The sequence below is a fragment of the Oncorhynchus keta genome, chromosome 30, assembly GCF_023373465.1.
Source record: "Oncorhynchus keta strain PuntledgeMale-10-30-2019 chromosome 30, Oket_V2, whole genome shotgun sequence".
Classification (NCBI taxonomy): domain Eukaryota; kingdom Metazoa; phylum Chordata; class Actinopteri; order Salmoniformes; family Salmonidae; genus Oncorhynchus; species Oncorhynchus keta.
In genome coordinates, this window is record NC_068450.1 from 1,486,617 (window position 1) to 1,509,968 (window position 23,352).

Consider the following 23,352-nt stretch of genomic DNA (forward strand, 5'->3'; position numbering starts at 1 on the left):
CTTACCGGATGCTCTGAATGTGGTTGTCCTCGCTATAGCTAGCAGTTTTGAAAAGGGGTCTGAATACTTACCGAATGCTCTGAATGTGGTTGGCCTAGCTATAGCTAGCAGTTTAGAAAAGGGGTCTGAATACTTACCGAATGCTCTGTTTGTGGTTGGCCTAGCTATAGCTAGCAGTTTGGAAAAGGGGTCTGAATACTTACCGAATGCTCTGAATGTGGTTGGCCTAGCTATAGCTAGCAGTTTAGAAAAGGGGTCTGAATACTTACCGAATGCTCTGAATGTGGTTGGCCTCGCTATAGCTAGCAGTTTAGAAAAGGGGTCTGAATACTTACCGAATGCTCTGAATGTGGTTGGCCTCGCTATAGCTAGCAGTTTAGAAAAGGGGTCTGAAAACTTACCGAATGCTCTGAATGTGGTTGGCCTAGCTATAGCTAGCAGTTTAGAAAAGGGGTCTGAATACTTACCGAATGCTCTGAATGTGGTTGGCCTAGCTATAGCTAGCAGTTTAGAAAAGGGGTCTGAATACTTACCGAATGCTCTGAATGTGGTTGGCCTGGCTATAGCTAGCAGTTTAGAAAAGGGGTCTGAATACTTACCGAATGCTCTGAATGTGGTTGGCCTCGCTATAGCTAGCAGTTTAGAAAAGGGGTCTGAATACTTACCGAATGCACTGAATGTGGTTGGCCTCGCTATAGCTAGTAGTTTAGAAAAGGGGTCTGAATACTTACCGAATGCTCTGAATGTGGTTGGCCTCGCTATAGCTAGCAGTTTAGAAAAGGGGTCTGAATACTTACCGAATGCTCTGAATGTGGTTGGCCTAGCTATAGCTAGCAGTTTAGAAAAGGGATCTGAATACTTACCGAATGCTCTGAATGTGGTTGGCCTCGCTATAGCTAGTAGTTTAGAAAAGGGGTCTGAATACTTACCGAATGCTCTGAATGTGGTTGGCCTCGCTATAGCTAGCAGTTTAGAAAAGGGGTCTGAATACTTACCGAATGCTCTGAATGTGGTTGGCCTCGCTATAGCTAGTAGTTTAGAAAAGGGGTCTGAATACTTACCGAATGCTCTGAATGTGGTTGTCCTCGCTATAGCTAGCAGTTTAGAAAAGGGGTCTGAATACTTACCGAATGCTCTGAATGTGGTTGGCCTAGCTATAGCTAGCAGTTTAGAAAAGGGGTCTGAATACTTACCGAATGCTCTGAATGTGGTTGGCCTAGCTATAGCTAGTAGTTTAGAAAAGGGGTCTGAATACTTACCGAATGCTCTGAATGTGGTTGGCCTAGCTATAGCTAGCAGTTTAGAAAAGGGGTCTGAATACTTACCGAATGCTCTGAATGTGGTTGGCCTCGCTATAGCTAGCAGTTTAGAAAAGGGGTCTGAATACTTACCGAATGCTCTGAATGTGGTTGGCCTAGCTATAGCTAGCAGTTTAGAAAAGGGGTCTGAATACTTACCGAATGCTCTGAATGTGGTTGGCCTCGCTATAGCTAGCAGTTTAGAAAAGGGGTCTGAATACTTACTGAATGCTCTGAATGTGGTTGGCCTAGCTATAGCTAGCTAGTAGTTTAGAAAAGGGGTCTGAATACTTACCGAATGCTCTGAATGTGGTTGGCCTAGCTATAGCTAGCTAGTAGTTTAGAAAAGGGGTCTGAATACTTACCGAATGCTCTGAATGTGGTTGGCCTAGCTATAGCTAGCAGTTTAGAAAAGGGGTCTGAATACTTACCGAATGCTCTGAATGTGGTTGGCCTAGCTATAGCTAGCAGTTTAGAAAAGGGGTCTGAATACTTACCGAATGCTCTGAATGTGGTTGGCCTAGCTATAGCTAGCAGTTTAGAAAAGGGGTCAGAATACTTACTGAATGCTCTGAATGTGGTTGGCCTAGCTATAGCTAGCAGTTTAGAAAAGCTGAAGCTACCTTGTCCTGTGAATTCTTCCCAGCTGTGTAACCCTTGTCGTCCATCTTGTTCTCTAGGACTCGGTTCAGGATAGAGATGAACAAGGCAGACAACGAGGCAGGAAACGCTGCTATTGACTCTTTACTCAACTACGAGACCGTTAAGGTGAGACCGTTTCTCTCTCTCCACCTCTCTGCTCTCTCCTTCTCCACCTTTCTTCTCCACCTAAATCGTCTGCTGCTCAGTGTCATGGATAGATATTCATGTTATTTGGAGGAATTAATCCACCCCCTGCCCAGACATCCACAATACCCCTCCCCTGCCCAGACATCCACAATACCCCCTCCCCTGCCCAGACATCCACAATACCCCCCCCCCGCCCAGACATCCACAATTACCCCCACCCCCCGCCCAGACATCCACAATACCCCCTCCCCTGCCCAGACATCCACAATACCCCCCCAGACATCCACAATTACCCCCCACCCCCCGCCCAGACATCCACAATTACCCCCTCCCCTGCCCAGACATCCACAATTACCCCCACCCCCGCCCAGACATCCACAATACCCCCCCGCCCAGACATCCACAATACCCCCCTCTCCAGCACATGTACAGGAGTTATCACAGTGTTTAATAGTCACAACCAATGGTGTCCTGGTGGGCAGGCAGTCGGCACCTAATGGTGTCCTGGAGGGAGTACAGGAGGGGACTGAGGACGCACCCTGGTGTTTAGGAGGTAATGTTGCCTACCTTCACCACCTGGAGGCGGCCCGTCAGGAAGTCCAGGACCCAGTTTTTCAGACCCAGAGCTGTGAGCTTTGTAATTAACTTAAAGGACATTATGGTGTTGAAGGCCGAGCTGTAGTCGATGAACATCATTCTCACACATGCATTTATTTAGTCCAGGTGGGTAAGGGCAGTGTGCATTGCATTGTGAAAAGACTCTGGGGATGAGCATGTGCTCATTGTTCCTCTTTAGTGCAAATGAAAGCCTTGAGTGGTGAGTTGATGCAATTCCAAGTCAGGAAGATTAAACTCTCAGACTCAGGAAGACATCAAACTCAGACTAAAAAGAAAGGTTTTATTTGCCCATATAAAGTCTGTTATTAGCGAGTATATTTTAAACATATTTCTTTGGTGGGCTAAGCTTTGTTATTTATTTGTCACTATTGATTCAACTTATTAGGTCTATAATCGGCCGGGGAATCTCCAGATCTTCCTGGTTTTAATAGAAGTGAAATAACAGTTTGATACATGGATCTAGGAAGCTCTGAATCTCCAGATCTTCCTGGTTTTAATAGAAGTGAAATAACAGTTTGATACATGGATCTAGGAAGCTCTGAATCTCCAGATCTTCCTGGTTTTAATAGAAGTGAAATAACAGTTTGATACATGGATCTAGGAAGCTCTGACTCTCCAGATCTTCCTGGTTTTAATAGAAGTGAAATAACAGTTTGATACATGGATCTAGGAAGCTCTGAATCTCCAGATCTTCCTGGTTTTAATAGAAGTGAAATAACAGTTTGATACATGGATCTAGGAAGCTCTGAATCTCCAGATCTTCCTGGTTTTAATAGAAGTGAAATAACAGTTTGATACATGGATCTAGGAAGTTCTGAATCTCCAGATCTTCCTGGTTTTAATAGAAGTGAAATAACATTTTGATACATGGATCTAGGAAGCTCTGAATCTCCAGATCTTCCTGGTTTTAATAGAAGTGAAATAACAGTTTGATACATGGATCTAGGAAGCTCTGAATCTCCAGATCTTCCTGGTTTTAATAGAAGTGAAATAACAGTTTGATACATGGATCTAGGAAGCTCTGAATCTCCAGATCTTCCTGGTTTTAATAGAAGTGAAATAACAGTTTGATACATGGATCTAGGAAGCTCTGAATCTCCAGATCTTCCTGGTTTTAATAGAAGTGAAATAACAGTTTGATACATGGATCTAGGAAGCTCTGAATCTCCACATCTTCCTGGTTTTAATAGAAGTGAAATAACAGTTTGATACATGGATCTGGAAGCTCTGAATCTCCAGATCTTCCTGGTTTTAATAGAAGTGAAATAACAGTTTGATACATGGATCTAGGAAGCTCTGAATCTCCAGATCTTCCTGGTTTTAATAGAAGTGAAATAACAGTTTGATACATGGATCTAGGAAGCTCTGAATCTCCAGATCTTCCTGGTTTTAATAGAAGTGAAATAACAGTTTGATACATGGATCTAGGAAGCTCTGAATCTCCAGATCTTCCTGGTTTTAATAGAAGTGAAATAACAGTTTGATACATGGATCTAGGAACCTCTGAATCTCCAGATCTTCCTGGTTTTAATAGAAGTGAAATAACAGTTTGATACATGGATCTGGAAGCTCTGAATCTCCAGATCTTCCTGGTTTTAATAGAAGTGAAATAACAGTTTGATACATGGGTCTAGGAAGCTCTGAATCTCCAGATCTTCCTGGTTTTAATAGAAGTGAAATAACAGTTTGATACATGGATCTAGGAAGCTCTGAATCTCCAGATCTTCCTGGTTTTAATAGAAGTGAAATAACAGTTTGATACATGGATCTAGGAAGCTCTGAATCTCCAGATCTTCCTGGTTTTAATAGAAGTGAAATAACAGTTTGATACATGGATCTAGGAAGTTCTGAATCTCCAGATCTTCCTGGTTTTAATAGAAGTGAAATAACAGTTTGATACATGGATCTAGGAAGCTCTGAATCTCCAGATCTTCCTGGTTTTAATAGAAGTGAAATAACAGTTTGATACATGGATCTAGGAAGCTCTGAATCTCCAGATCTTCCTGGTTTTAATAGAAGTGAAATAACAGTTTGATACATGGATCTAGGAAGCTCTGAATCTCCAGATCTTCCTGGTTTTAATAGAAGTGAAATAACAGTTTGATACATGGATCTAGGAAGCTCTGAATCTCCAGATCTTCCTGGTTTTAATAGAAGTGAAATAACAGTTTGATACATGGATCTAGGAAGCTCTGAATCTCCAGATCTTCCTGGTTTTAATAGAAGTGAAATAACAGTTTGATACATGGATCTAGGAAGCTCTGAATCTCCAGATCTTCCTGGTTTTAATAGAAGTGAAATAACAGTTTGATACATGGATCTAGGAAGCTCTGAATCTCCAGATCTTCCTGGTTTTAATAGAAGTGAAATAACAGTTTGATACATGGATCTGGAAGCTCTGAATCTCCAGATCTTCCTGGTTTTAATAGAAGTGAAATAACAGTTTGATACATGGATCTAGGAAGCTCTGAATCTCCAGATCTTCCTGGTTTTAATAGAAGTGAAATAACAGTTTGATACATGGATCTGGAAGCTCTGAATCTCCAGATCTTCCTGGTTTTAATAGAAGTGAAATAACAGTTTGATACATGGATCTAGGAAGCTCTGAATCTCCAGATCTTCCTGGTTTTAATAGAAGTGAAATAACAGTTTGATACATGGATCTAGGAAGCTCTGAATCTCCAGATCTTCCTGGTTTTAATAGAAGTGAAATAACAGTTTGATACATGGATCTAGGAAGCTCTGAATCTCCAGATCTTCCTGGTTTTAATAGAAGTGAAATAACAGTTTGATACATGGATCTAGGAAGCTCTGACTCTCCAGATCTTCCTGGTTTTAATAGAAGTGAAATAACAGTTTGATACATGGATCTAGGAAGCTCTGAATCTCCAGATCTTCCTGGTTTTAATAGAAGTGAAATAACAGTTTGATACATGGATCTAGGAACCTCTGAATCTCCAGATCTTCCTGGTTTTAATAGAAGTGAAATAACAGTGTGATACATGGATCTAGGAACCTCTGAATCTCCAGACAGTTGTGAAGAGGACAACACCTTTTCTCCCTCAGGAGACTAGCATGGGTCCAAACATACCAAGACAGTTGTGAAGAGGACAACACCGTTTCTCCCTCAGGAGACTAGCATGGTCCAAACATACCAAGACAGTTGTGAAGAGGACAACACCTTTTCTCCCTCAGGAGACTAGCATGGGTCCAAACATACCAAGACAGTTGTGAAGAGGACAACACCTTTTCTCCCTCAGGAGACTAGCATGGGTCCAAACATACCAAGACAGTTGTGAAGAGGACAACACCTTTTCTCCCTCAGGAGACTAGCATGGGTCCAAACATACCAAGACAGTTGTGAAGAGGACAACACCTTTTCTCCCTCAGGAGAGTAGCATGGGTCCAAACATACCAAGACAGTTGTGAAGAGGACAACACCTTTTCTCCCTCAGGAGACTAGCATGGGTCCCCAGATCCTCCGTTTTTACAGCTGCACCCTCGAGAGCATCCTGACCGGTTGCATCACCGCCTGGTATGGCAACTGCTCGACATCTGACCGTAAGGCTCTACAGAGGGTTGTGCGGTTCATCCCTGGGGCCAAGCTTCCTGCCATCCAGGACCTATATCCTACGTGTGTCAGAGGAAAGCCCGAAAAATTGTCAAGACTCTAGCCACCCTAGTCATAGACTGTTATCTCTGCTACTGCACAGCAACCGGTACCGGAGCGCCAAGTCGAGGACCAAAAGGCTCCTTAAACAGCTTCTACCCCCCAAGCCATAAGATGCTGAACAATAAATCAAATAGACCCCCCTTTTGTTTTTACACTGCTGCGATTTGATGTTGATTTATGCGTAGTCACTTTACACGTTACATTGACTCAGTACCGGTACCTCCTGTATATAATAATATATAATATATGCCATTTAGCAGATGCTTTTATCCAAAGCGACTTACAGTCATGTGTGCATACATTCTACGTATGGGTGGTCCCGGGAATCGAACCCACTACCCTGGCGTTACAAGCGCCATGCTCTACCAACTGAGCTACAGCAGGACCACAGCTCTCACGCTGTCTGACAGACTTTCTACTCAAAGGCTCTATCTGTATGCTGTACACGTGTGATAAGATACATTATCAATATACTATACACATTTGCCTATGTATGTATGTATGTATGTATGTATGTATGTATGTATGTATGTATGTATGTATGTATGTATGTATGTATGTATACATATATATATATATATGGTTATAATATATGGGTATAATATATGGGTATATATATATATATATATATGGGTATAATATATGGGTATATTATATGGGTATATATATATATATATGGGTATATATATATATATATATATGGGTATATATATATGAGTATATATATATATATATGGGTATATTATATGGGTATATATATATATATGGGTATATTATGTGTGTGTGTATATATATATATATATGGGTATATTAGGTGTGTGTGTGTATATATATATATATATATATGGGTATATTAGGTATATATATGGGTATATTAGGTGTATATATATATATATATATATATATATATATATATATATATATATACACCTAATATACCCATATATATATATATATATATATATGGGTATATATATATTAAATAGGCAAATGTGTATAGTATATTGATAATGTATCTTATCACACGTGTACAGCATACAGATAGAGCCTTTGAGTAGAAAGTCTGTCAGACAGCGTGAGAGCTGTGGTCCTGCTGTAGCTCAGTTGGTAGAGCATGGCGCTTGTAACGCCAGGGTAGTGGGTTCGATTCCCGGGACCACCCATACGTAGAATGTATGCACACATGACTGTAAGTCGCTTTGGATAAAAGCGTCTGCTAAATGGCATATATTATTATATTATTATTATTATTAGAGCTGCTGAAACAGCATCCCAAACAACTAATACATAGGAAGCCAGGCTTCACCTGATCTTACCTGACCTCACCTTACCTGACCTCACCTGATCTTACCTGACCTCACCTGATCTTACCTGACCTCACCTGATCTTACCTGACCTCACCTGATCTTACCTGACCTCACCTGACCTTACCTGACCTCACCTTACCTCCCTCTCTCTCTGTTCCAGTATTCTACTACACGATACTGTCTGACCTCACCTGACCTTACCTGACCTCACCTTACCTCCCTCTCTCTCTGTTCCAGTATTCTACTACACGATACTGTCTGACCTCACCTGACCTTACCTGACATCACCTGACCTTACCTGACCTCACCTTACCTGACCTCACCTGATCTTACCTGACCTCACCTGATCTTACCTGACCTCACCTGATCTTACCTGACCTCACCTGATCTTACCTGACCTCACCTGATCTTACCTGACCTCACCTGATCTTACCTGACCTCACCTGATCTTACCTTACCTGACCTCACCTGATCTTACCTGACCTCACCTGATCTTACCTGACCTCACCTTACCTGACCTCACCTTACCTCCCTCTCTCTCTGTTCCAGTATTCTACTACACGATACTGTCTGACCTCACCTGACCTTACCTGACCTCACCTTACCTCCCTCTCTCTCTGTTCCAGTATTCTACTACACGATACTGTCTGACCTCACCTTACCTGACCTCACCTTACCTGACCTGTCTGTCTTCATTCTCTATTACACAGTACTGTCTGACCTCACCTTACCTCCCTCTCTCTCTGTTCCAGTATTCTACTACACGATACTGTCTGACCTCACCTGACCTTACCTGACCTTACCTGACCTCACCTGACCTTACCTGACCTCACCCTACCTCCCTCTCTCTCTGTTCCAGTATTCTACTACACGATACTGTCTGACCTTACCTGACCTCACCTTACCTGACCTGTCTGTCTTCATTCTCTATTACACAGTACTGTCTGACCTCACCTGACCTCACCTTACCTGACCTGACCTCACCTGTCTGTCTTCATTCTCTATTACACAGTCCTGTCTGACCTCACCTTACCTGACGTCACCTTACCTCACCTTACCTCACCTGTCTGTCTTCATTCTCTATTACACAGTACTGTCTGACCTCACCTTACCTCCCTCTCTCTCTGTTCCAGTATTCTACTACACGATACTGTCTGACCTCACCTGACCTTACCTGACCTTACCTGACCTCACCTGACCTTACCTGACCTCACCCTACCTCCCTCTCTCTCTGTTCCAGTATTCTACTACACGATACTGTCTGACCTCACCTTACCTGACCTGTCCTGTCTGACCTCACCTTACCTGACCTGTCCTGTCTGACCTCACCTTACCTGACCTCACCTTACCTGACCTGTCTGTCTTCATTCTCTATTACACAGTACTGTCTGACCTCACCTTACCTGACCTGTCTGTCTTCATTCTCTATTACACAGTACTGTCTGACCTCACCTGACCTCACCTTACCTGACCTGACCTCACCTGTCTGTCTTCATTCTCTATTACACAGTCCTGTCTGACCTCACCTTACCTGACGTCACCTTACCTCACCTTACCTCACCTGTCTGTCTTCATTCTCTATTACACAGTACTGTCTGACCTCACCTTACCTCCCTCTCTCTCTGTTCCAGTATTCTACTACACGATACTGTCTGACCTCACCTGACCTTACCTGACCTCACCTGACCTTACCTGACCTCACCTGACCTTACCTGACCTCACCTTACCTCCCTCTCTCTCTGTTCCAGTATTTCAACAATGAGAAGTATGAAGCAGAGAAGTATGATGGTTATCTGAAGAGCTACGAGTCCTCCTCCCTGAAGACCACCTATACCCTGGCCATGCTCAACTTTGGACAGAGTGTCATCTTTAGTGTGGGCCTCACTGGTATCATGGTGCTAGCTAGCAAGGGGATCATGGCAGGTCAGTCTACCCCTACACCCTAACTACCACGAACCCCTACACCCTAACTACCACAAACCCCTACACCCTAACTAACCCGAAACCCTACACCCTGACTAACCCGAACCCCTACACCCTAACTACCACGAACCCCTACACCCTAACTAACCCGAATCCCTACACCCAAACTAACCCTAACCCCTACACCCGAACTAACCCTAACCCCTACACCCTAACCCCTACACCCTAACCCTTACACCCTAACCCCTACACCCTAACTAGCCCATATACCCTAACTAACCCCTACACCCTAACTAACCCAAACTAACCCTAACCCCTACACCCTAACTAACCCCCCTACAGCCTAGCTAACCCCTACATCCTAATGCCTTACACCCTAACTAACCCTAACCCCTACACCCTAACTAACCCCTACACCCTAACCCTTCACCCTGGGGCGGCAGGGTAGCCTAGTGGTTAGAGCGTTGGACTAGTAACCGAAAGGTTGCAAGTTCAATTCTCTGAGCTGACAAGGTACACATCTGTCGTTCTGCCCCTGAACAGGCAGTTAACCCACTGTTCCCAGGCCGTCATTGAAAATAAGAATATGTTCTGAACTGACTTGCCTGGTTAAATAAAGGTTTAAAAAAAAATTATAATAATACATTTTAAAAACCTAGTCCTACCAAGGGCATCATGACAGGTGAGGAGAGGGTCCAGAAATAGAATGTTGAGAACCCTTTCCAAATCAACCCTTACAAAATCAACATTCCATTCCTGCAGATTCCTCTTTTAATCCGTTGTGGATGACAGTGTGTTGTTGAAGGCTCTATGTCATTCTGCTGTTCCAGCTTCCTGTCTCTTAACTTCCTGTTGTTGTTGACAGGCTCTATGTCAGTAGGAGACCTGGTGATGGTGAATGGTCTGCTGTTCCAGCTCTCTCTGTCTCTTAACTTCCTGTTGTTGTTGACAGGCTCTATGTCAGTAGGAGACCTGGTGATGGTGAATGGTCTGCTGTTCCAGCTCTCTCTGCCTCTTAACTTCCTGTTGTTGTTGACAGGTTCTATGTCAGTAGGAGACCTGGTGATGGTGAATGGTCTGCTGTTCCAGCTCTCTCTGTCTCTTAACTTCCTGTTGTTGTTGACAGGTTCTATGACAGTAGGAGACCTGGTGATGGTGAATGGTCTGCTGTTCCAGCTCTCTCTGCCTCTTAACTTCCTGTTGTTGTTGACAGGTTCTATGACAGTAGGAGACCTGGTGATGGTGAATGGTCTGCTGTTCCAGCTCTCTCTGTCTCTTAACTTCCTGTTGTTGTTGACAGGTTCTATGTCAGTAGGAGACCTGGTGATGGTGAATGGTCTGCTGTTCCAGCTCTCTCTGTCTCTTAACTTCCTGTTGTTGTTGACAGGTTCTATGACAGTAGGAGACCTGGTGATGGTGAATGGTCTGCTGTTCCAGCTCTCTCTGCCTCTTAACTTCCTGGGCACCGTGTACAGAGAGACACGCCAGGCCCTGATCGACATGAATACACTCTTCACACTGCTCAGTGTTGACACCAAGATCAAGGTAACACAAGGTTTCCTAAGGGTTAGGTTCTATACTTATAGTCCAGTTCTAGAACACTGTAATTACTGACTAGCTACACACAGTAATCCTAAAGGTTCTATACTTATAGTCCAGTTCTAGAACACTGTAATTACTGACTAGCTGCACACAGTATTCCTAAAGGTTCTATACTTATAGTCCAGTTCTAGAACACTGTAATTACTGACTAGATGCACACAGTATTCCTAAAGGTTCTATACCTTTTGTCCAGTTCTAGAACACTGTCATTACTGACTAGATGCACACAGTATTCCTAAAGGTTCTATACCTTTTGTCCAGTTCTAGAACACGGTAATTACTGACTAGATGCACACAGTATTCCTAAAGGTTCTATACTTATCGTCCAGTTCTAGAACACTGTAATTACTGACTAGCTGCACACAGTAATCCTAAAGGTTCTATACTTATAGTCCAGTTTTAGAACACTTTAATTACTGACTAGCTGCACACAGTAATCCTTAAGGTTCTATACATATAGTCCAGTTCCAGAACACTGTAATTACTGACTAGATGCACACAGTATTCCTAAAGGTTCTATACTTATAGTCCAGTTCCAGAACACTGTAATTACTGACTAGATGCACACAGTATTCCTAAAGGTTCTATACCTTTTTTCCAGTTCTAGAACACTGTAATTACTGACTAGATGCACACAGTAATCCTAAAGGTTCTATACTTATAGTCCAGTTCTAGAACACTGTAATTACTGACTAGCTGTACACAGTATTCCTAAAGGTTCTATACTTATAGTCCAGTCCTAGAACACTGTAATTACTGACTAGATGCACACAGTATTCCTAAAGGTTCTATACCTTTTGTCCAGTTCTAGAACACTGTAATTACTGACTAGATGCACACAGTATTCCTAAAGGTTCTATACTTATAGTCCAGTTCTAGAACACTGTAATTACTGACTAGCTGCACACAGTTTTCCTAAAGGTTAAGTTCTATACTTTTTGTCCAGTTCCAGAACACTGTAATTACTGACTAGATGCACACAGTATTCCTAAAGGTTCTATACTTATAGTCCAGTTCTAGAACACTGTAATTACTGACTAGCTGCACACAGTATTCCTAAAGGTTCTATACTTTTTGTCCAGTTCTAGAACACTGTAATTACTGACTAGCTGCACACAGTATTCCTAAAGGTTCTATACTTTTTGTCCAGTTCTAGAACACTGTAATTACTGACTAGCTGTACACAGTATTCCTAAAGTTTAAGTTCTATACTTTTTGTCCAGTTCTAGAACACTGTAATTACTGACTAGCTGCACACAGTAATCCTAAAGGTTCTATACTTATAGTCCAGTTCTAGAACACTGTAATTACTGACTAGCTGCACACAGTAATCCTAAAGGTTCTATACTTTTTGTCCAGTTCTAGAACACTGTAATTACTGACTAGCTGCACACAGTATTCCTAAAGGTTCTATACTTATAGTCCAGTTCTAGAACACTGTAATTACTGACTAGCTGCACACAGTAATCCTAAAGGTTCTATACTTATAGTCCAGTTCTAGAACACTGTAATTACTGACTAGCTGCACACAGTATTCCTAAAGGTTCTATACTTATAGTCCAGTTCTAGAACACTGTAATTACTGACTAGCTGCACACAGTATTCCTAAAGGTTCTATACTTATAGTCCAGTTCTAGAACACTGTAATTACTGACTAGCTGCACACAGTATTCCTAAAGGTTAAGTTCTATACTTTTTGTCCAGTTCTAGAACACTGTAATTACTGACTAGATGCACACAGTATTCCTAAAGGTTCTATACGTATAGTCCAGTTCTAGAACACGGTAATTACTGACTAGCTGCACACAGTATTCCTAAAGGTTCTATACTTATAGTCCAGTTCTAGAACACTGTAATTACTGACTAGCTGTACACAGTATTGCTAAAGGTTCTATACTTATAGTCCAGTTCTAGAACACTGTAATTACTGACTAGCTGCACACAGTTTTCCTAAAGGTTCTATACTTATAGTCCAGTTCTAGAACACTGTAATTACTGACTAGCTGCACACAGTATTCCTAAAGGTTCTATACTTTTTGTCCAGTTCTAGAACACTGTAATTACTGACTAGATGCACACAGTATTCCTAAAGGTTCTATACGTATAGTCCAGTTCTAGAACACGGTAATTACTGACTAGCTGCACACAGTATTCCTAAAGGTTCTATACTTATAGTCCAGTTCTAGAACACTGTAATTACTGACTAGCTGTACACAGTATTCCTAAAGGTTCTATACTTATAGTCCAGTTCTAGAACACTTTAATTACTGACTAGCTGCACACAGTAATCCTAAAGGTTCTATACTTATAGTCCAGTTCTAGAACACTTTAATTACTGACTAGCTGCACACAGTAATCCTAAAGGTTCTATACTTATAGTCCAGTTCCTCTCTTCTGTCTATAGGAGAAGGAGCTGGCCTCTGCCCTCCTTGTGACCCCCTCCATCTCCCCAGGAGGGTTAGAGGTCAGGGGTTAGGGGTAAGTCAGTAGTAGTTAGTCCTAACTCTCCTGTCTCTCTACTCTAGGAAAGAGAGCTGGCCCCTCCTCTCTCCGTCACTCCTCAAGAAGCCACCATCAGGTTTGAGGATGTCTACTTTGAGTACCTGGAAGGACAGAAGGTTCTAGAGGGCGTCTCCTTCCAGGTGCCGGCTGGGAAGAAGGTGGCCATCGTAGGAGGGAGCGGATCAGGGTAAGCTCTCGTTTAGAAAGGCCTTGACCTGTCTGAAATGGTCATATGAAGTGCACTGGTCAACAGTAGGGTTGCACATTTCTGGGAGCTTTCTCAAAGTCCCTGGAATTGTGAATAACCAGGAAATCCAGAATCGTTCAAGCAGGATTTCTGGAGAACCAGGACATTTTGGGAATGTTTCCAGGATTTCTGGAGAACCAGGACATTTTGGGAATGTTTCCAGGATTTCTGGAGAACCAGGACATTTTGGGAATGTTTCCAGGATTTCTGGAGAACCAGGACATTTTGGGAATGTTTCCAGGATTTCTGGAGAACCAGGACATTTTGGGAATGTTTCCAGTGTTCATCTGTAACATCCTGGTCTGGCCGTGTCTGATTGTCCATGTTTACATGCTCACAGTATTCCACCGCTTGAGGTCTTATTCAGGATAAGCCTTTTCTTGCAGTAAAGGATACAACAAATGTGCATTTTGTCTCAGGAACAGAAGTGGAGAAATATGCAAAAGCGCGGTTAATGTGTCATCTTTGACTCTGTTAAGCAAAGCACACCGTATTTCAACCACACCGTATTTCAACCACACCGTATTTCAACCACACCGTATTTCAACCACACCGTATTTCAACCACACCGTATTTCAACCACACCGTATTTCAACCACACCGTATTTCAACCACACCGTATTTCAACCACACCGTATTTCAACCACACCGTATTTCAACCACACCGTATTTCAACCACACCGTATTTCAACCACATCGTATTTCAACCACACCGTATTTCAACCACACCGTATTTCAACCACACCGTATTTCAACCACACCGTATTTCAACCACACCGTATTTCAACCACACCGTATTTCAACCACACCGTATTTCAACCACACCGTATTTCAACCACACCGTATTTCAACCACACCGTATTTCAACCACACCGTATTTCAACCACACCGTATTTCAACCACACCGTATTTCAACCACACCGTATTTCAACCACACACCGTATTTCAACCACATCGTATTTCAACCACACCGTATTTCAACCACACCGTATTTCAACCACATCGTATTTCAACCACATCGTATTTCAACCACACCGTATTTCAACCACATCGTATTTCAACCACATCGTATTTCAACCACACCGTATTTCAACCACACCGTATTTCAACCACACCGTATTTCATCCACACCGTATTTCAACCACACCGTATTTCATCCACATCAAATATGTCTTATCAGAAACATGTTCAATCATTTTCTCAGCTTTTGATTTCCTTAAAATCGGTCAAACTGATGACATTTGACATGTTGCACAGGACCAATCTTTCCACTGTTTTGGATGCTGTTGAGTTTTCTCCCGGTTCTGATGGAAACTGACAACTTTACCGGTGTTAACTACATTACTAGTTAATTCATTCTCTATGTTAACTACATTACTAGTTAATTCATTCTCTTGTGGTCCTTCTGTGGCTCAGTTGGTAGAGCATGGCGCTTGTAACGCCAGGGTAGTGGGTTCGATTCCCGGGACCACCCATACGTAGAATGTATGCACACATGACTGTAAGTCGCTTTGGATAAAAGCGTCAGCTAAATGGCATATATTAACTACATTACTAGTTAATTCATTCTCTGTGTTAACTACATTACTAGTTAATTCATTCTCTGTGTTAACTACATTACTAGTTAATTCATTCTCTGTGTTAACTACATTACTAGTTAATTCATTCTCTGTGTTAACTACATTACTAGTTAATTCATTCTCTGTGTTAACTACATTACTAGTTAATTCATTCTCTGTGTTAACTACATTACTAGTTAATTCATTCTCTGTGTTAACTACATTACTAATGAATTAATTCTCTGTGTTAACTACATTACTAGTTAATTCATTCTCTGTGTTAACTACATTACTAATGAATTAATTCTCCGTGTTAACTACATTACTAGTTAATTCATTCTTTGTCTTAACTACATTACTAATGAATTCATTCTCTGTGTTAACTACATTACTAGTTAATTCATTCTCTGTGTTAACTACATTACTAGTTAATTCATTCTCTGTGTTAACTACATTACTAGTTAATTCATTCTCTGTGTTAACTACATTACTAGTTAATTCATTCTCTGTGTTAACTACATTACTAGTTAATTCATTCTCTGTGTTAACTACATTACTAGTTAATTCATTCTCTGTGTTAACTACATTACTAGTTAATTCATTCTTTGTGTTAACTACATTACTAATGAATTAATTCTCTGTGTTAACTACATTACTAGTTAATTCATTCTCTGTGTTAACTACATTACTAGTTAATTCATTCTCTGTGTTAACTACATTACTAATGAATTAATTCTGTCGGTGTTAACTACATTACTAATAAATTCATTCTGTCGGTGTTAACTACATTACTAATAAATTAATTATGTCGGTGTTAACTACATTACTAATAAATTCATTCTGTCGGTGTTAACTACATTACTAATGAATTCATTCTCTGTGTTAACTACATTACTAATGAATTCATTCTCTGTGTTAACTACATTACTAATGAATTCATTCTGTCGGTGTTAACTACATTACTAGTTAATTCATTCTCTGTGTTAACTACATTACTAATAAATTCATTCTCGGTGTTAACTACATTACTAATGAATTCATTCTCTGTGTTAACTACATTACTAATAAATTAATTATGTTGGTGTTAACTACATTACTAATAAATGAATTATGTCTGTGTTAACTACATTACTAATAAATTAATTCTGTCTGTGTTAACTACAGTACTAATGAATTAATTATGTCGGTGTTAACTACATTACTAATGAATTAATTCTCTGTGTTAACTACATTACTAATGAATTAATTCTGTCTGTGTTAACTACATTACTAATGAATTAATTCTCTGTGTTAACTACATTACTAATAAATTCATTCTGTCTGTGTTAACTACATTACTAATGAATTAATTCTCTGTGTTAACTACATTACTAATAAATTCATTCTGTCTGTGTTAACTACATTACTAATAAATTAATTATGTCGGTGTTAACTACATTACTAATAAATTCATTCTGTCGGTGTTAACTACATTACTAATGAATTCATTCTCTGTGTTAACTACATTACTAATGAATTCATTCTCTGTGTTAACTACATTACTAATGAATTCATTCTGTCGGTGTTAACTACATTACTAGTTAATTCATTCTCTGTGTTAACTACATTACTAATAAATTCATTCTCGGTGTTAACTACATTACTAATGAATTCATTCTCTGTGTTAACTACATTACTAATAAATTAATTATGTCGGTGTTAACTACATTACTAATAAATTAATTATGTCTGTGTTAACTACATTACTAATAAATTAATTCTGTCTGTGTTAACTACAGTACTAATGAATTAATTATGTCATGTTAACTACATTACTAATGAATTAATTCTCTGTGTTAACTACATTACTAATGAATTAATTCTGTCTGTGTTAACTACATTACTAATGAATTCATTCTCTGTGTTAACTACATTACTAATGAATTCATTCTGTCTGTGTTAACTACATTACTAATGAATTAATTCTCTGTGTTAACTACATTACTAATGAATTAATTCTCTGTGTTAACTACATTACTAATGAATTAATTCTCTGTGTTAACTACATTACTAATGAATTAATTCTCTGTGTTAACTACATTACTAATGAATTAATTCTCTGTGTTGACTACATTACTAATGAATTAATTCTCGGTGTAAGACGTTCTGCTGAGCACTACTTTATTTAGTCTTCTGGGGCAACAAGTTATGACAGAAGAGAAGCTGTATGTATCTAACTATAGTTGACGAACAAATGGTCTACCAAATGTCATTAATTATAATATAGCCTACCAAATGTCAGTAATTATAATATGGTCTACCAAATGTCATTAATTATAATATAGTCTACCAAATGTCATTAATTATAATATAGCCTTCCAAATGTCATTAATTATAATATAGCCTACCAAATGTCATTAATTATAATATAGCCTACCAAATGTCATTAATTATAATATAGCCTTCAAATGTCATTAATTATAATATAGCCTACCAAATGTCATTAATTATAATATAGCCTTCCAAATGTCAGTAATTATAATATAGCCTACCAAATGTCATTAATTATAATATAGCCTACCAAATGTCATTAATTATAATATGGTCTACCAAATGTCATTAATTATAATATAGCCTACCAAATGTCATTAATTATAATATAGCCTACCAAATGTCAGTAATTATAATATGGTCTACCAAATGTCATTAATTATAATATAGTCTACCAAATGTCATTAATTATAATATAGCCTACCAAATGTCATTAATTATAATATAGTCTACCAAATGTCATTAATTATAATATAGCCTACCAAATGTCATTAATTATAATATAGCCTACCAAATGTCAGTAATTATAATATAGCCTTCCAAATGTCATTAATTATAATATAGCCTACCAAATGTCAGTAATTATAATATAGCCTACCAAATGTCATTAATTATAATATAGCCTACCAAATGTCATTAATTATAATATAGCCTACCAAATGTCATTAATTATAATATAGCCTACCAAATGTCATTAATTATGGTCCTTCTGTGGCTCAGTTGGTAGAGCATGGCGCTTGTAACGCCAGGGTAGTGGGTTTGATTCCCGGGACCACCCATACGTAAAATGTATGCACACATGACTGTAAGTCGCTTTGGATAAAAGCGTCTGCTAAATGGCATATATTATTATATTATTATATTATTAAATGTCATTAATTATAATCAGAAACTTGTGTAAAATAGACTGCCACCCCTGATATGCCCTTCGCTAACAGTGAAAAACAAGATGTTGACATGCCACAGTATCCCGTCTCAGATCAGCATGTCCCAGGCATCTTATTCTGGTTTCACGTATATAATAATATATAATATATGCCATTTAGCAGACGCTTTTATCCAAAGCGACTTACAATCATGTGTGCATACATTCTACGTATGGGTGGTCCCGGGAATCGAACCCACTACCCTGGCGTTACAAGCGCCATGCTCTACCAACTGAGCTACAGAAGGACCACGTCACTCTGGGATACAAGCTTTTCGGGGTTTATTGTAAACGGGATATGATGTCTATGTGCGTCAACTCAAAAACAGGATAGTTGAGTCTCCTGAATAATAACGGGATATAGGTAGCATGTAAACATGGTCACTGGGTCTGGGATCTGTCTCGGTGTAGACACCCTTATTCACCAGCTCTACTTGGTACATAATTGGACGGCTGCTTCGCTAATCTGTTGTAGTGTTGAAGTGGAAATGTGCCTCTTATGGTCCTAACCTGTATTTAACTTGTCCTCTCCAATTATATCTGCAGATTCTGGGTTATAACCTTTAGGTGCTTATTCAGCGTCATGAAAACTAATAGAACAATCTATTGGTCACAAACACATATTTAGCAGATGTTATTGTGGGTGTTGTGAAATGATGGTGTTCATAGCTCCAACTGTGTAATGATGGTGTTCCTAGCTCCAACAGTGTAATGCTGGTGTTCCTAGCTCCAACAGTGAAATGCTGGTGTTCATAGCTCCAACAGTGTAATGCTGGTGTTCATAGCTCCAACAGTGTAATGCTGGTGTTCCTAGCTCCAACAGTGTAATGATGGTGTTCCTAGCTCCAACAGTGTAATGCTGGTGTTCATAGCTCCAACAGTGTAATGATGGTGTTCATAGCTCCAACAGTGTAATGCTGGTGTTCATAGCTCCAACAGTGTAATGATGGTGTCCCTAGCTCCAACAGTGTAATGATGGTGTTCCTAGCTCCAACAGTGTAATGCTGGTGTTCCTAGCTCCAACAGTGTAATGATGGTGTTCATAGCTCCAACAGTGTAATGCTGGTGTTCCTAGCTCCAACAGTGTAATGATGGTGTTCCTAGCTCCAACAGTGTAATGCTGGTGTTCCTAGCTCCAACAGTGTAATGATGGTGTTCATAGCTCCAACAGTGTAATGATGGTGTCCCTAGCTCCAACAGTGTAATGATGGTGTTCCTAGCTCCAACAGTGTAATGCTGGTGTTCATAGCTCCAACAGTGTAATGATGGTGTTCATAGCTCCAACAGTGTAATGCTGGTGTTCCTAGCTCCAACAGTGTAATGATGGTGTTCATAGCTCCAACAGTGTAATGATGGTGTTCCTAGCTCCAACAGTGTAATGCTGGTGTTCCTAGCTCCAACAGTGTAATGCTGGTGTTCATAGCTCCAACAGTGTAATGATGGTGTTCATAGCTCCAACAGTGTAATGATGCTGTTCCTAGCTCCAACAGTGTAATGATGGTGTTCCTAGCTCCAACAGTGTAATGCTGGTGTTCATAGCTCCAACAGTGTAATGCTGGTGTTCATAGCTCCAACAGTGTAATGATGGTGTTCATAGCTCCAACAGTGTAATGCTGGTGTTCATAGCTCCAACAGTGTAATGCTGGTGTTCATAGCTCCAACAGTGTAATGATGGTGTTCATAGCTCCAACAGTGTAATGATGCTGTTCCTAGCTCCAACAGTGAAATGCTGGTGTTCATAGCTCCAACAGTGTAATGCTGGTGTTCATAGCTCCAACAGTGTAATGCTGGTGTTCATAGCTCCAACAGTGTAATGCTGGTGTTCATAGCTCCAACAGTGTAATGCTGGTGTTCATAGCTCCAACAGTGTAATGATGGTGTTCCTAGCTCCAACAGTGAAATGCTGGTGTTCATAGCTCCAACAGTGTAATGCTGGTGTTCATAGCTCCAACAGTGTAATGATGGTGTTCCTAGCTACAACAGTGAAATGCTGGTGTTCATAGCTCCAACAGTGTAATGATGGTGTTCCTAGCTCCAACAGTGTAATGCTGGTGTTCATAGCTCCAACAGTGTAATGCTGGTGTTCCTAGCTCCAACAGTGTAATGCTGGTGATCCTAGCTCCAACAGTGTAATGATGGTGTTCCTAGCTCCAACAGTGTAATGATGGTGTTCATAGCTCCAACAGTGTAATGCTGGTGTTCATAGCTCCAACAGTGTAATGATGGTGTTCATAGCTCCAACAGTGTAATGCTGGTGTTCATAGCTCCAACAGTGTAATGATGGTGTTCCTAGCTACAACAGTGAAATGCTGGTGTTCATAGCTCCAACAGTGTAATGATGGTGTTCCTAGCTCCAACAGTGTAATGCTGGTGTTCATAGCTCCAACAGTGTAATGCTGGTGTTCCTAGCTCCAACAGTGTAATGCTGGTGTTCCTAGCTCCAACAGTGTAATGCTGGTGATCCTAGCTCCAACAGTGTAATGATGGTGTTCCTAGCTCCAACAGTGTAATGATGGTGTTCATAGCTCCAACAGTGTAATGCTGGTGTTCATAGCTCCAACAGTGTAATGATGGTGTTCATAGCTCCAACAGTGTAATGATGGTGTTCATAGCTCCAACAGTGTAATGATGGTGTTCCTAGCTCCAACAGTGTAATGATGGTGTTCCTAGCTCCAACAGTGCAATGCTGGTGTTCATAGCTCCAACAGTGTAATGATGGTGTTCCTAGCTCCAACAGTGTAATGCTGGTGTTCCTAGCTCCAACAGTGTAATGATGGTGTTCCTAGCTCCAACAGTGTAATGCTGGTGTTCCTAGCTCCAACAGTGTAATGCTGGTGTTCCTAGCTCCAACAGTGTAATGCTGGTGTTCCTAGTTCCAACAGTGTAATGCTGGTGTTCCTAGCTCCAACAGTGTAATGCTGGTGTTCCTAGCTCCAACAGTGTAATGCTGGTGATCCTAGCTCCAACAGTGTAATGATGGTGTTCCTAGTTCCAACAGTGTAATGATGGTGTTCATAGCTCCAACAGTGTAATGCTGGTGTTCCTAGCTCCAACAGTGTAATGCTGGTGATCCTAGCTCCAACAGTGTAATGCTGGTGTTCCTAGCTCCAACAGTGTAATGATGGTGTTCCTAGCTCCAACAGTGTAATGCTGGTGTTCATAGCACCAACAGTGTAATGATGGTGTTCATAGCTCCAACAGTGTAATGCTGGTGTTCATAGCTCCAACAGTGTAATGATGGTGTTCATAGCTCCAACAGTGTAATGCTGGTGTTCATAGCTCCAACAGTGTAATGATGCTGTTCCTAGCTCCAACAGTGTAATGATGCTGTTCCTAGCTCCAACAGTGTAATGCTGGTGTTCATAGCTCCAACAGTGTAATGATGCTGTTCCTAGCTCCAACAGTGTAATGCTGGTGTTCATAGCTCCAACAGTGTAATGCTAGTGTTCATAGCTCCAACAGTGTAATGCTGGTGTTCATAGCTCCAACAGTGTAATGATGGTGTTCCTAGCTCCAACAGTGTAATGATGGTGTTCCTAGCTCCAACAGTGTAATGCTGGTGTTCATAGCTCCAACAGTGTAATGCTGGTGTTCATAGCTCCAACAGTGTAATGCTGGTGTTCATAGCTCCAACAGTGTAATGCTGGTGTTCATAGCTCCAACAGTGTAATGCTGGTGTTCATAGCTCCAACAGTGTAATGATGGTGTTCCTAGCTCCAACAGTGTAATGCTGGTGTTCATAGCTCCAACAGTGTAATGCTGGTGTTCCCCTAGCTCCAACAGTGTAATGCTGGTGATCCTAGCTCCAACAGTGTAATGCTGGTGATCCTAGCTCCAACAGTGTAATGATGGTGTTCATAGCTCCAACAGTGTAATGATGGTGTTCCTAGCTCCAACAGTGTAATGCTGGTGTTCCTAGCTCCAACAGTGTAATGCTGGTGATCCTAGCTCCAACAGTGTAATGCTGGTGATCCTAGCTCCAACAGTGTAATGATGGTGTTCCTAGCTCCAACAGTGTAATGCTGGTGTTCCTAGCTCCAACAGTGTAATGCTGGTGTTCCTAGCTCCAACAGTGTAATGCTGGTGTTCCTAGCTCCAACAGTGTAATGCTGGTGTTCCTAGCTCCAACAGTGTAATGATGGTGTTCATAGCTCCAACAGTGTAATGCTGGTGTTCCTAGCTCCAACAGTGTAATGATGGTGTTCCTAGCTCCAACAGTGTAATGCTGGTGTTCCTAGCTCCAACAGTGTAATGCTGGTGTTCCTAGCTCCAACAGTGTAATGCTGGTGTTCCTAGCTCCAACAGTGTAATGCTGGTGTTCCTAGCTCCAACAGTGTAATGATGGTGTTCATAGCTCCAACAGTGTAATGCTGGTGTTCATAGCTCCAACAGTGTAATGATGGTGTTCATAGCTCCAACAGTGTAATGCTGGTGTTCATAGCTCCAACAGTGTAATGCTGGTGTTCATAGCTCCAACAGTGTAATGATGGTGTTCCTAGCTCCAACAGTGTAATGCTGGTGTTCATAGCTCCAACAGTGTAATGCTGGTGTTCCCTAGCTCCAACAGTGTAATGCTGGTGATCCTAGCTCCAACAGTGT

At 40.8% G+C, this 23,352-nt stretch overlaps 1 protein-coding gene and 2 long non-coding RNA genes across 11 annotated transcripts in view; 2 read left to right on the plus strand and 1 right to left on the minus strand.

The window, feature by feature from the left end:
* abcb7 (ATP-binding cassette, sub-family B (MDR/TAP), member 7) overlaps nt 1-23,352 on the plus strand; it is a 201,946-nt gene that overhangs the window by 80,416 nt on the left and 98,178 nt on the right. For 8 of the 9 annotated variants that reach the window (XM_052487130.1, XM_052487127.1, XM_052487126.1 and 5 more), the window contains 4 exons: nt 1,979-2,066; nt 9,434-9,608; nt 10,996-11,153; nt 13,736-13,899. In XM_052487130.1, coding sequence (XP_052343090.1) covers nt 1,979-2,066; nt 9,434-9,608; nt 10,996-11,153; nt 13,736-13,899 — 585 coding nt within the window. The remainder of the gene's footprint in view (nt 1-1,978; nt 2,067-9,433; nt 9,609-10,995; nt 11,154-13,735; nt 13,900-23,352) is intronic. The other variant, XM_052487124.1, reaches the window with a different exon arrangement.
* LOC127913794 (uncharacterized) lies at nt 7,715-9,357 on the minus strand. Its single transcript, XR_008086734.1, has 5 exons — nt 9,286-9,357; nt 8,788-8,864; nt 8,407-8,483; nt 8,194-8,280; nt 7,715-7,958 (listed from the first exon to the last, which is right to left on the minus strand). It is a non-coding gene; the product is annotated as an uncharacterized LOC127913794 (long non-coding RNA).
* Nucleotides 12,209-13,087, plus strand: LOC127913795 (uncharacterized). The gene is made up of 3 exons (XR_008086735.1): nt 12,209-12,340; nt 12,754-12,889; nt 13,031-13,087. It is a non-coding gene; the product is annotated as an uncharacterized LOC127913795 (long non-coding RNA).